General features: G+C 42.0%; 1 protein-coding gene across 1 annotated transcript in view; it reads left to right on the top strand.

Annotated features, from left to right (window-relative positions):
• Nucleotides 1-2,739: 2,739 nt before the first annotated feature.
• Nucleotides 2,740-14,880, top strand: part of PTGFRN (prostaglandin F2 receptor inhibitor) — a gene marked incomplete at its 5' end in the record, with an annotated part of 42,407 nt that continues 30,266 nt past the window's right edge. The window contains 5 exons of the mRNA XM_082042939.1: nucleotides 2,740-2,764; nucleotides 4,474-4,839; nucleotides 5,709-6,128; nucleotides 9,769-10,152; nucleotides 14,189-14,614. Coding sequence (XP_081899065.1) covers nucleotides 2,740-2,764; nucleotides 4,474-4,839; nucleotides 5,709-6,128; nucleotides 9,769-10,152; nucleotides 14,189-14,614 — 1,621 coding nt within the window. The remainder of the gene's footprint in view (nucleotides 2,765-4,473; nucleotides 4,840-5,708; nucleotides 6,129-9,768; nucleotides 10,153-14,188; nucleotides 14,615-14,880) is intronic.

Genomic DNA, 14,880 nt, shown 5'->3' on the forward strand with positions numbered 1-14,880 from the left:
TTCAGTGCAGGCTGGAGGAAGCACCTTGTGCAAGAGAGGGCTGAAGCAGAAGTGTTTTCTTTGCAATGAGAATACCTTCTGAGCCTTGTAGGTGACTCCACAGATTACTTCTCATATTGTTCTTTTGTAAATGATATGTAGGTGCAAAACCTCTCTGAATTGGAAGCTCCTAGAAGAATTTCCTCAACTGTAACAATGTCCCTTATGTAAATCTTCACCAGCTCTTTCCTTGGGGAGGAGTTGTGTAGCTTGTTGAGTTTAAACAGACCGTCCGTTTTGTAGATCCTGCACAATTTTGCTGCCTTGTTTTCTTGGTTATCCTAAAAATGACAGGTTGCTATTTAATGTACTTGGATTGACTTCACAACCTATCTATTCAGTCAACTGCTTTCCTTGTTCTCCTCTTTGAAAGGATTTCATTTAGTGACAACAATGAGATGGTGCATCTAGGTGATGGGACAAATTAATTTAAGTACTTCACGGACCATTACTAGGGAATAAACAGTAGCTCAAAACAGCCTAGGCTATGTCTGGGTTATCTTTCCTCTGTATTATTAATATGGCAGGCCCCAGTTTATTCTACCTTGAGCCACACTTTGCCCATGTTCCTGGTGGAGTATTTAATGTGTTCCCTTGGGAGAATTCTCTAATCAGGGGCTTGACAAACAGCCATGAAGGCTCTGTGGTTGCTGTACTTTTTGGGTGTTTCTGGCCCAGTCCTGCAAAAGCAGTGTTGCCTGGTAGACCTGTCACCTGTCCATTGAGCCCAAGGAACAAGTCCCATGTCTTGTGTTTGTGTGCAGGCCTCCTTACAGGGGCTTCATTACCTTTTGTTGTGGAAAATAGTTCCTTGCAATTTCATCTGGTGGTCTGGTAACTCTGTAAAAATAAAGATTTGTATTTAGGCAATTAATCTTGTGCTCAGACAGGTTTGATGTCCAGCATCAGTTTATGATACAGAGCCAGTTTTTGACTTCCTACTAAATACGCATCTGTAGTGGTCTTAGTGATACTGAAAAATACTGAATTGTCAAAGTTCTGTTGTTTTCTGTCATTAGTGTATACACTGTTCTGTCCTGCTCCATCTGTCTCTATAGTTAAATGGGATTCAAGTGAATTCATTAAGAACATGTCACCTTATATTAAGGGTGAAATATATTAGGTGTCATGAAAAATAAATGTTTCCAAAACATTTACAGAGTTTGAAGCTCTCCTATCATAAAAGCTGAACTTTGATTGCTCTGGGAAGATGGAAGCAATGTGTGTTAGTAACACAGGACACTGTAAGAATGAAATATTTGTAAAAGCTCCTCCTTTATCTGCCAGAGTAAAATGGAGCTCAACTCTTGCCAAGATCAGTGTCTGTAGCTCTGTGCCTCTGCTACAGCGACATGAAATGTTAATCCCCGATGCACAGCAAAGAACATAACACCTTGTTTAGTAACTAGGGCTACTCTTCCTGTTGACTGCTGCAGAACAAAAGGCAGAACGCTAAATTTACAGCTTGCTGGGTACTGAGCCTCCTTGCTCATCAAGAAATGCAGCTCACCCTTAGAGTGTCTGCCCTGTGCACGTTCCTCCTTACCTGTGGGCAGGGCACAGCAGGTGCTCTGCACCAAGTTCTCGTTCTCTTATCATGTGATATTTTTTCCGTGCTTCTGCCTTAGGAGAATCCCACTTTATAAACAGTAACATTTGTTACTGCTCAGATCAAGTATAAAATGAAAACTGTTACAGGCTGTCCCTCTTTTCTGCTGAAGCATGTCCCACTGCTTTCCTTCCAACTTTGTGTTAAACTGGGATTGCTTGTGAGACTGTGCTGTGAGGAAGGGGGATCGTCATTGCTTTACAGCTATAGGGTATGGACTCTGAGCAGATCTATTGAGGAGTCCCTGTGACCCTGTCTTTCCCTTTGGCCTGCCTCTCTCTTATGAAGGTGCTAATCACCCCCTACCTTCATTCAGTGTCAAAGGGTCTTTAGTGACCTTGGAAGAAGAGAAACTGAGCTGTCAGTGCTAATCTCAAACACAAATGTGCAGTCCTTGCCACATTAGTCATGCCTTTGTCACCTCTAGATTGGATTAGTGCAGTGCACGGTATGTGGGTCTACAGCTGAAGACACATGCAGAACAGTGTTGTCTGCTTGTTTTAGTGTCACGGGAGAGTGTTTTCTAGAGAGACGTCACTGTTTGAGGAGTGCCCTCAGTCAGGATCCTGAGTTGACTTCTCACACTTGAAGCTGGCTTGGCTGTCAGGCAGTGCTTTAAAGCTTACCAGCTGCTGTTACTGCTTTCTGTAAGAGGATAAGTTGAAGGATTGAATGGGGCTGCAACTTAAGACCTAGTGAGGAAATATCTCAGAGCCCTGCAGCTTGCTTTATTTTTTTGTTGGTTATTTTTCTGTAGCAATGATTTTACTATATGTTGCTTGTGTATAGAGGGATGTCCTTAGAGACACCTGGTTGTGGAACAATACATTGGCAGTGGAGGTTTTTCTCTCCGCTTCACATGTGAATGGTGCAGAGAAGTCCAGCTGCCTTATTAGAACTAGTCAATCACTTGATCAGGTACATAATAACCGTCTTCTGGGAGGGATATAAGAGGTAAGAGATTAACCCCAGTCTGCATTACAAATAAGTTTAATGAAGTACTAATGTTGAATACAGAAGGTCACGGCAATGAAGAAATTGGACCGTTATGACTGAGCCTGTATGCGTGAGCAGCCTGCAAAGCAAAGAGCATGCTGGGAGTTATGAACTGGGGAGGTAAAGACAGTGTCAGTCCTTGGTTTGCTGAACTGTAACTGGGGAGAAAAGTATTGTTTTTTCTCTTGTAGTTATACTCAGTGTTTGCAGCTGCTTGTGCAGTTTTAAGTGCCCACAGAAATCATGATTCTTTAACCCATTCTTTTCCAGGCGGCTCTGGAGGGGACAAGCTGCACTTTGTAACAGATTCCCCAGTGGGTGGTTTCTCTCTAGGAGACTGACTTCTTTGTGCACACCTGGATACCTATTGACATGATGGTTCTGAGCCAGTGAGGGGAAGGCGGTCTTAATTTAAATCAAGATGACATACAGAGTGATAGAAAGGAAAGGCTCAGCGAGTATATTGGCATTCATGTCATTAGCTAATGTTTTTCCCAATGTAGCTGGTGAATTAGAGCAGTTGTGGGATGCAGGACTTTGTGTGCTGGGGGCTTGTTTGTTTAAATTTGGCTTTGCTTCTGTGGCATCTCACATCAACCTTTTGGTCCAAATGTTTTTGTTGTTGTTACAGCCATCTACTTGGTTTTAGCAAGGCCTGTCCTTCAGTGTTCTGGCTTTTTCTGTTTTACCCGGCTGCTAAAATATTTTGCTGTGGATGTGGAGCTGGTGGGATGCAGTAGGCTGTTCATGCTTGGAGACTAACTTTAGGTAGCATTCCTGTCTTTCTGAAAAGATTTCTCTGGTTGGAACTATGAAGCAAAGCACTTTGCTCTTTTGGGAAGTAACTTGCCAAAATCCATGTGCGGGTGCTGGGGTTATTCTTAGGGCTACAGAGCCAAATCAACTAGAAAAGTACCTTGCTGCATCTTTGCCAGGTCCTCTGGCTAGCTTAAGTGGTTCACACTTTTGCCTGGAGCATAACGTAACAGCTTTGCCAGCCCTCTGCAGAGATCTGCTGTTCTTGTCTTACCCTTCTAGTGAGACAGTCTCAGAAAACATGATCTGAACACCGTGTATTCCTCTGCTCTGAAGGGAGCCTGCTCTGCTTATGCTCCCATGTTCTGGGACTTCCACCAAAGAGGAAATGTGTGCTGTAAACAGGTGTGATTGCAGAAATCTGTTTGAGCAAACTGTGTCTGAAATCAGTTCTTCCTTTTAAATCAATTAGGAAGGCAGGGAAGCTCACCTGTGTTAAAGAAGCCGTGACCCTTCAGGTTAGGAGTGACTATGCTCATTTTTGGAGAAAGTCAACTTACCATTCTTAGGGCCTTCAAGCTAGGGGAGAGTTAGTTTCCTACTTTGAACCCTCTACTGATATCAGCAGAAGAGTTATAAAAATTCCCGATTAGATTATGCCCTCATTGTAGTAATGAAAACCACTTATTAATGTTGTTTAAGTGTCTTACATAGCCCCTTGGTTTGTAGTAGAGAAACTGGTACTCACTGGAGCAGTGGCTAGTTCTCTCCTTTTTTTTTTTTTTTTCCCTGCCTACGGTTTCCTCTCCCTCAGTATTTTGTTACCTAAAGTGTTACTAAATAAACAATGAAACAAAGATTGCCCACAGTAAAATGGTGTGTTTAGGGGCTCCTGCTCCAATGAGATTAAATATTAATGAGAAATATTGTTCTTGCTATTTCTATCTTTTTGTAGATTGGGGTGCCCAGCCTTATTCTGTTTCTTTTTTTTTTTTTTGGTTGGAGTCTCTCCTGGCAATTCCGTTGTTAACTGTGTGTTCTTTCTTTCTTTCTCTCTTTATTATTCTGTTTAGGTTTCTGCAGAGGGCGTGTTGTGAGGGTGCCCAAAGGTCCTCTTATTCGAGTCGTGGGCACAGAGGTGGTGATCCCTTGCAGCGTTAGCGACTACGATGGACCCAGCGAACAGAACTTTGACTGGGAGTTCTCCCGGGAGACTGACTTCTTGCGGATAGTGAGTACCTGGGATTCTACATTCACCTCTGAGGAGTACCAAAAACGTGTGGGCCACGGGGATATCAAACTGAGACGGAGCAGCAACGATGCTGTGGAACTTGTGATTAGAAACATCCAGCCAACTGACCAAGGGAGATACAAATGCTCCACGCCCAGCACTGATGCCACCGTTCAGGGAAATTATGATGCAGAGGTCCAAGTGAAAGGTATTTCTGAAGAGTGAGGTGTGCTCTAAATTTGGTTTTGATATTAATTATAGATGTAATCTTAAGACTGTTGAATTTCTGTTACTTATGAGCATTGTGATTTTTATTTTTTCTTCTTCTTTTTCTTCTCCCTGTTTCTGTTTAATTCTCCTAAAGCCAAAATCGAAATTTGGAAAGTATAACAGCAAAGGCAAGTGAGGTGAAGAAGCAAAGAAAGGCTGTTTACTATAAACACTTTTTCCTTTTTTTTTTTTTTTTCTGCCTAGTAAATAAAAATGGGAAAACTAAGCAGTGGGTTTTCTGAAGATGTCTGCAAATATTTAATGTTCCTAAGCCTCTGGGTAGAGAGGCTAACTTCAGGTAAAAACCACACCCTGTCTTCCTTGTTATTTATAGTGACATTTAGGGATCTTTCTATATGAAGGAGGTAATCTTCCTTTTCCACTTTAGCATGCTGATATGACGGTCATGTCCTAGCTTTGCTCTCTCATTTAGGGTTCTTTAGTAATAACTTTGGAGACTGTATTTTTCAAGTGTCTTATTTTTCATTCCCATGAAAATCAAGATGGTTCTGGATGGGAATAGTCAGAATGACGACATTTGGATGAGAAACTAAAATCAGGGGAAGGATAAATGAATTTGAATGCTTGTCTTGGATTGTTTAAAGTGGAGCACTTCCTTCAATGGATTTTCAGCTGAATTTCCTTGTTCCTGGAATATACTGATGTGTGGAAGGAGGAATGATTGGCCAGGTGTTGCTCTGTGGTATTTTTACAGCCTTATCTCTGAACAAGTCAGTGTGGGTGTTCTCTTCTTGGTTCCATTTTATGATGTTTGTGTCTTTTGGTCTGTCTTTTTTTTTTAAACAGTGATTTCCGATGGCTTATCGGTGAGTGGTTCCAAAGCACGTTCCTCAATGTCTCTCAGGCTGTCTGAGGGTGACTCCTTCAAGTTGCGCTGCTCAGCAGTTACCACCTCACCGGAGCACACTCACCTGCATGTGACTTGGCAGATCAAAAGTGGATCGACTTGGCGGGACATCCTATCTTTGACTCATGAGGGCAAATTCCAGCCAGGTCCAGGCTATGAGGAGCGCTACCGTAATGGAGATATCCGTTTGGACACGGGAGCAAATGACACGTATCGGTTATCTGTATCCCAGGCCTCATCAGTGGATGGGGGTGCCTACAGGTGTCTTGTGAGCGAGTGGGTGAGAGGAGCAGATAGCTCATGGCAGAAGATTCAGGAGAAGAGCGTGGAGATCGCAAGTGTGGCAATCCAACGGACTGGTGAGTGTTACTGGTGGGCTGGGGTCACAGCTTGTAGCTACAGCACTGCTGTGTCCAGACTGTGATACTTTGAGAGCTGAAATTGGGTAAGCTGAACTAAATGAGGATATCTTCCAGGAGAGCCTAGAGTGTTGTTTGGTTAGCTCGTCTGTTTACATCTGAGTCAACAGAAAATGCTTGGTGCAATTTTTCTAGCTTTTATTTTGGGGACAAGGGGTGTGATGGCATCAGAGGGTTGACTGGAACCTCTTAGATGCTTAGACCTAGATTTGGTCTCATCCTTAGTTCAGATTGCTTCTGGGTTTTTTATTTCTTAAATAAACATTGTATTTAACCCATTAACACCCCAAACCTTCCTTCTGCTCTCTCATTAACATAGAATTGTCCCATAGCACTGAAAAGCTGCACTTGCCATATAAAAGTGGCTTATGATTCAGTCACAGATGTGAAGCTTTTCTGTATGTTGTTTATTAAAATAGCACAGAAAGATCAAGAGAAAGGAAGAAGGCAATGATAATTTATTGGGACAAATTATCCAGTGATTTTTATCACTGACACTGGATCACTGGTCTGATTGCTCCATCGTGTTGGCAGCAGTCTAGGACAGTAATGGTTCTGTTAAACATATCATGACGTGTTTGACTAAGGAGACAAAAATGCATATAGTGCTGTTCTGAGGATATCCGGATATCCCTACCCATATAGATTTCAGGAGTAGATGCACTAAGCACTTAATTGCATTAGCATTGCCACTGCTAGTTGGAGGAGGGAAAGAGGGGTGTGATGCATCTTGTCACTCAATAGGCAGAAAAACAGTCAGTGACGGTCCCTTGGAAATGTGAGATTATTATAATATTTTAGAAGTATTCAGACAGTAAAGGGTATATTTTCATTTTTGTAATCCTTTAATCACTATGTGGAGAACTTAGAACTGCTGCGTTTTTTTGGCTAGCTCATTTGGATGTAGTTTTAGTATCCTGGTGGTACTTGATCCTGTCAAATTTCACAGGCTAATCTGCCCTCCCTTTTTCAGGGTGTCTGTTACACAGTGAAGCTTGCAGGTGCTCTTTTCTGAGGCAGGGCTCACTTAATTTTCATCTGTAATTCTCTATTTTGTCATACTTCTGGAGAGTTTAGTTTAAGTAGGTGGGCTTTCATCAGTGACTGAAAACAGGGTAAGGATGGCCAGGACCAGTAGTAGTGAAGTTTTTTAGTGCGGTTTGGATGTGTGGGTTTGTGTGTGGGTTTTTTGGTTGTGTTTTTTTTTTATTTTTGTTTAGGGATTTTTGCCGTCATTTTTAGCTCAGCAGGCACTTTGGCTGAGGCATGAAGGTTTTTTAAGAGTTATGCTAAATGGGATAGGTTAATTCTCCAGCAAAATGTTTGGGAATATTTTTTTCCCCCCACATCCTGTAGTAGGACTTCGATAGCATCTTGTGCTGATATCTGAGACCTCTGCACTTGCATACTAAAATGACCTTGAATTGTAAATGGTACGCCTGGTTGCTGCACTTTCCTTATTCTCACCTGCTGTAAACTGTGAGGTTGAATTTGTAGAAACTAAATTAAAAACAAACAAACAAACAAACAAAACTAAACTAAACAAACAAAAACAGAACAAAAAAACTACAAAAAACCAACACAAACCCAAACAAAAAAAAACAAAAATACAACAAAAACAAACCAACAACAAAAAAACCAAACCAAAACGAAACAAAAAACAAAGAAAACACTACCACCACCACCAAAAAAGATGAATTAACAAATCCAATGAAAAAAGTCATGCACAGGTTACTTGTGTAACTGTGTTGTTTATTGTTGTTTTGGTTATTTTTTTCTCCTGTCGTTGCTTTTCTATCTACTTGCCCATCAGTTTCATCTCCTAAAATAATGACATCTTTGGGCTCGATTTTGTTCTTGTATGTCTTTTTTTAATAGTGACTTGCACAACAGGTATGTAACCCTAAGTGAGGCCTTCAGACACATCAGTCACTGAAAAAAAGAGTATTGAGAATATACATATGGGTAAATTCTTTGTACGCATATACTGCCAGATTCTGAATGCCCATCACTATTTCATGAAGACAGAAATATTTCTAGGAGAAATGCTGCTCTTAGCCTTGCAGATGAGTCCTTTTATGTATTCTGGTATTAGTCTGTTAAATTAACTAGGTTTTCCTACTGATTCCACTCCAATGATAAGACAGTGAGGGGTGTCCAAGTGAGATACTCATCAGACCGTGGACTTTGCTTTACCACTTGGGTGGGGCTTGCTGCCCTCTGTTCAGTTTGACTGCTCTGCGCTATCAGGTGATGAATGGTGAGATAAATATTGCTTGGTTTTATCGATAGCAATAGTTGTGGCTGCTGAGTTTGGTTTTGTCTGTTATATATTATCTCTCATTCCTGATGATAATCCTAGAAAGCTTTTACAGGTGGGCACCTATTATGTAGTAAGTAGAGTATAGTTTTACCTGTATGTCATTAATCTGCACCAGAGACGTAGCTGCCTGTTTAAGGCAGGAATCTATATTTTTGCTCGTGGTCTTGGTTGTAAATCTGCTGAGAAGATCTACTGATGTAGCAGCCCTGGCCTAAGCTGAGACTTTAAGAGCAGCTGTATTACACACTGTGGGAACAGTGCTGTGCTGAGATCCAAATCTAATTTGTAGGCAATGTAGAATGAGGGAATGAGCAAGTGGAGACATGGTGGCCAGGTAACTTGGTGAATGATTTGCACTGAGGTTTACAAGCAGCACACACAGCACCCCTGGTTCACCGCTCACCAGTAACTAAGGCCAGCTTTTCTACTGGTCTTGACACTTTAATCCCGTGGCTTTCTTTTAACAAAGCTGTGGCCAGCCTCATAACCTACAGAATGCAGAAGGTCCTGTTTGAATGCTCGCTATGACCGTATGTGCTATGTATATTAAAATGTTCACTGGCCAGTGGAGGAGTTTGTTAAATGTGTTTTAAGTGGCTATTGGCATTGCTTTGAAGTCCCCAGTGTGTGTTAGTTAAAGCAGTAATTGGAGGAGTCAGCAGTATAAGGAGTTATTGCTGCCTTCTATTTGCTTCCATTTCATGTTTCTGCAACACACCTGAGGTCATTCAGGACTCCAACATGTGGCTGTGGCTGCTTCTCATCTAAATGTGCTTTACTAGAGGAGCTCAAAACCACTTCAGCAGAAACTGAGTTCTAATGTAGCTCCTAGTGATTTTAGTGGATACTTTCTCTTCTAAGAGATAGCACTGAAACACCTGCACCCTCCTGGGAGAATGGAACACATTTTCCTACTGTGCAAATCTCATGTGTGATCTGTGATTGGGACAACGCCTTTGTGGACCAGTTGATGCTGAGTTATAAAAACCCTGTTCTCCCTCCCTTCTTCCCAACACCCTCAGCTTCCAAACTTCCCAACACATCCCTTGCTTGACTGACATATACTTTGCTTGTAATAGGTAATGCAGCTCAGTAACCAACAGGCATATGAAGGTAGGGCTACTGAGCTCCTTCAGAAGCTTCTGTAATAGAATCTGAAGTCCTGCATAACCTAGAGCGGACTCTTTTCTTTTTTTCTTTCCTTTTTTTTTTTTTTAAATATATTTTTGTTTGAACTTTTGTCTCTTCATTTCTAAGCTCTAGATGTGGTCATCTCAACAAGCAATGTGTCTATGACCGAAAGAGACTCCCTGGATCTTACATGCAACATCACAACAGACAGGAGTGGTATTTTCCAAGCAGAGGTGATATGGTATTTTTCTGCATCACCTGATGATACCTTGTCAGATGCTCAGGTTTTGCTGAGCATGGACCATGATTCTGTTGTCAGTGATTCAACTCTCATCAGTCTGAGCCATGTAGATAGGAACTCCTATCGCCTGTTGGTACGTGACGTGGATATAGAAGACTCTGGCTACTACTTCTGCCAAGCAGCTGTCTGGGTACCACTGCACAACGGGAGCTGGCATAAGGTGGTGGAGAGGACATCTGCACCAGTCAGTGTGATGGTGACAGCATTAGGTGAGTGATTTTACTTTCAGACTTCATGGGTAATGTACCGCTCATTCCTTGGTCCCTTCAGAAAAAGGAGGGGACCTTGCAGAACCTCTTCTGTGCAAGTTTGTTTCTTGTTTGCATCTATCACCTGTATGTACAGTATCTGGATTCAATCACTAGAGAGACACTACATCCTACTGATGCATTTAGAATGGAACGTGACTTTATATGGCTTTATTCTCCTCCCTCAACACACATGTCCATTTTATGAGATGATGTCACGTAGCTGTTGAGTAGCGTGACTGAGAGAGACCTGGCTTGTAGCCAACTTAATGCCAGCAATGTGGATTAGCATAGTGGCTACTAATGCAGATTTTACTGCAGTATTTAACATCCCACTCAGTGTGATGCATTTTTTATCATTCAGTCCTAGAGATGAGTGGATTTTTAGCCTTTTTGGACTAGCAAAGGATGATTTGTGCACTCGAAGTTATGGCTTCCATATGTTATTTCAGCATTTCTGCAGCAAGTTCTTTTAATTCTCCAGCGTGGCAGGTGGGGGGGGAAGTCTACAGAAACTTGGTCATCTTTTTGTTCTGTCCTTTTTTTCCACCAGTTGTTCTTGGTGGTTTGCCTTTCTTACAGTTCTAATACCATCAATATCCACTTTTTTTTTTTTTTTTTTTTTTTTTTTTTTTGCAAGGAGCTGGTTAGAAGCAGCTGTGTTTAACAGTTGTTCATTTAAGACTTGTTGCCTGAATGAGGAACAGAAGATGTTGCTAAAAGATTCAATGGGCTTATCTGATCTACCGGGCCTACAAGAGCAGACTGACAGTATCTTTCCCTACGCGCCTTTCCCAAGACAAATCTGTTTTGGAAATCCACTGTCTCATGTGTACCCTACAGATTGTGAAGCTTTTGCTTTGCATTATCCCAGCTGAATTCTTTAAGCTCTGGAGATCTCTCTTTATGCAAATACCTTTAGAAATAAAGTTACTCGGGAGAAATACTAAAAATGAAACTCCAGCACATGTTCTAAAAAACCTGTTGTTTTGTGGATAGGTCTAGATATGTCAGCCTACCCATCCTGTCTCCTAGTTTAATCCTGGGAAGAGAAGAGCTTCAGTTTAGAAGAAATTAAACTCAGGGTAGTGTTACAGGATGCTGTAGGTAAGGTATCTGCATCTGCTAAAATTCACAAAATGTTGGTTGTGCTGGAAACCTGGATGAACCTAGCTGTGAGCTGGGGGAGGACAGGCAGAGCTGTAGCACTTGATGTTTGTTCCCAGCTTTGACTGGATGCAAGTCTCTGGGCCTAAAACCTCAATGTACCCATTCAGAGCCTTTTGTCGTCCGAAACTGGTGGCACTGTCCTGTTACAAAGGTATTGCTCCTCCACCATAAATGTACTGAATGATGCCAGCATATAGAGAGCCCACACTGAAGCCTGGTTTTCAGAAATAAATAGCTGTGTCACAGGGTTAAATCCTAGCAACAATGACTTTAAATTTTGCATTTTAGCATTGTACGGAGCAGTTGAGCCGTGGCCGTTTCCAAGTATCCTTGTAATGTGTGCTAGAAGCGCGCAAGTGATGAACGTCTTCCTTTCCTGTCCTCATTCAGCCATTCAGATTGCACATGCAGCTTGAGAGTGTTCCCTCCTTCCCCCAGTAGTGTGCGTGTGCATGTGTGCACACAGGTTCATACATGCACAGGTGTACTGCATGCTCATGTACTCTCATAATACCCGTACCTGTAGGACTCTTTCCATTCCAATTTGGCATAATTTGGGAACAGGAGAGAATAAAATCTGCTCTTGAGCAGATGCTTGGTTGCTAGGGCAAGGGAAAGAATACATTTTCAGCATTTAAGGTATTCAACTGCAGCCAGAATTCACTAACTCCTCCTCCTTAATGGAAGTTAAGAGCTGCTGGAGTATTAAGTCATTGAACTGTCAGTGAGGCTGTTCTTTGACAGCTGACAGAGTGGAGGAATGAGGTTTATCCAGCCAGCCTTTTATTCTTTCTAAATCCTCTGTTTGAGTGTCTGTCGGGGTGAAGCGCCTATCTGGAGTGGTGCTGTCAAAGCCAAAACTCTTCTTAGCTGTCCTTCCCCTGCCTGCAAATAAAACAAACCTGAAGTGATTTTCTAAGAACTCCATTTTCTTGCAACTTTTTCCTTCTGGTGTTCTTGTCTAGAGTACATTTCTGATTTTGTAGTCTTTGTTGCTGTGAAAATATTAATTGGTCTTGAATGCCTTCTGGTTTTGGGTGGAATGGGAAGCAAGGGGGAATTATAAGAAAATTGTAGAGCGTGAGCAATATATCATGAGGCCCCGCAGAAGACTAGTCTTTTGAGAATGAGATGGGAAAAGTCATGTAATTGTAGGATCTATGGGGAGTGACACCAGAACTGGATTTTGGCCACATTTAATAAATAAACTGTGCTTTGGTTGCAGCAGAGGAATTCTGTGCATTTTTATTTTGCCTTATACTGCAAATGCACAGAAATCTGCACTCTAGGTTGATGTTGGTACTACGGACTTAAATAAACAGTACTTTTATGCTTGTGCGTTACCTAACACTGCAGGAACTTACCATTGGTATCACTAGATACTCTAGTGTCTGGTGTCTATTAATGCCCTTGTCCTTGCTAGATGCAAGGACACTGCGTGTATAACACTTAATGGTGAGAGAGACGTGCTGCAAGCTGACGTAGCAGCAATCAGCTTGCTTGATACAATTGTTTTTATCCTTTGCATCTGAAGTCCAAAAGTGCATGTGTACACACAGTTTGCACAGCAGTTCTATTAAGATGCTTTATTATCTTGGCTCATTGGTGAGCTAAGCCTAAGTATTTTAGCCTTGGATTGCCATCTCTGTCCCAATTATAACTTTGGTTAATTGTTTCTAGGAGGGCAAAATGCCAAATAAAACATAAAGCAAGAAATAAATATAGAGTGCTGAATACACTTACAATGTAAAAGCCACGTGATGAGTATTGTCCGAACAGTTGGAAAGCTAGTCTTTTTTCTGAATTATAGTAGACAACAAGGCACAAAAATATTCTAACACTAGTAAATAAATATGTATTTCCTTTGTGGTGTGAGGTTCTTGCTGTAATCTTTTTGCTTTACTATCTCTGTAGACTGAAAGAAAATAGTCATGTGGCTGCCTTATCGCTTTTAGGCTTTGGACAGCAAGCTATTTCAGATTTAAATACTACAGCACCATTATTAACTTGTAAATTTCAGACATTCTTTCAGGCTTAAGGTGTTCCATCCTCTTAGCTGTACAACGTGTACTGGTCTGTAAAGACTGTGGAGCTCTTCTGATCTACGCATCTTCGACTCTTATACTGCCTGCTGAAATTTACTGTGCACCGTTATTGGTGCTGGCTGTGGCCAGTGCCAATGGTAGTACCTGTGCCCTCCCCCTTTTTTTTTTGGTCTCTGTGTGGGTAAGGCTTTTGTTTTTAGAGTTGTTTTGTAGTGTTCTTAAACCGTATTGTAGAGACATAATGGGATGGTTCAGTGTGGAAAAGAAGGCACTTCAGGACGGGAAATGGCCTCTTATCCTGGAGAAGAGTTGGGGAAATGGGATGTCTCTATTCAGTTCAAAGCTAGAGAATAACCAGTCTCCTGTTGCTGCAGGCAGCCCCAGGCATTTGAACAGGTACAGAAGGTGACTGGCTGGGCTGGAACTGAGCCCACATGGTGGGTTCTTAGGGCCAGGCCTAAAGAAGGGAATTATTTTCTGACAAGATCTTAGTCCTGATTTTTCTGAAGTGGTCTGACTAAACATATGAAACAATTGGTCTTGTTTGGAAATGCAGGCCAAGGGGTACTTGTCTCAGACTGGTGCAAGTCTGAGAGCTGGGGTCCAAGTCCCCAGTCTCCAGGTTTTGTAAGAAAAATGCATATGCTCTCACTTGGCTTGTAGCTCAGGTGCTTTCACAGACTGGAGGTCAGAAGTTAGCATTATCTCTTAAAAAGCCCTGGCACTTTCTCCCTTCTGCTTGTACCTCCTAACCTCCTTCTTCTGGGTTTCCCCTTCTGCAGAGCCAGACTATGAAGTGTTTCTGAATGCCTCTAAAACACCCAAGTTTTCAGATGACCCCACAGAGCTTGACTGCAGGATCATAAACTCACAGGACACCGAAGCAAACATCCGCTTCACCGTTTCGTGGTACTACAGGCAGCGCCTGCATAGTGATGATGTGGTGACAGAGGAACTCCTGGCCACAATGGATGCAGACTGGACTCTGCTGCCTGGAGACAGGAGCAGAGAGCGGACTCAGAATGGGGAAATAATCTTCTTTAAAAAGGCTGTTGACACCTTCAGTTTACGAATACAGTGGACTTCAGAAAATGACAGAGGGGATTATTTCTGTGTCATCTCTGCATGGAGTAGGCACCGCAACAACACCTGGGTGAAAAGCAAAGATATGACTTCTGCACCTGTCAGCATTTCCTGGGCTACACAAGGTAGGAACCTTGCACTTATTCACTGAAAGATCTGGATAGCTCAGATAGCTTTCTCTTGAGTATGGCTGTTAGCTGGAAAGCCTGCTTGATTGGCTTTGGAAATGGAGTTCTGTGTTATGAAGAGGGAAAAACACTGTTACCTTGTGTAAAGGCCTTTTATTTGTGAAGGAAAGTAACTACTTAACATCACTCACCAGTTTTATGCAACAGTTTGGAGTGGAAATGCAAAGCAGAGATACTGTGCTAAGACTTCCAGGAATCAGGCT

The sequence above is a fragment of the Streptopelia decaocto genome, assembly GCF_964273445.1.
Source record: "Streptopelia decaocto genome assembly, chromosome: 1".
In the NCBI taxonomy this organism is placed as follows: Eukaryota; Metazoa; Chordata; class Aves; order Columbiformes; family Columbidae; genus Streptopelia; species Streptopelia decaocto.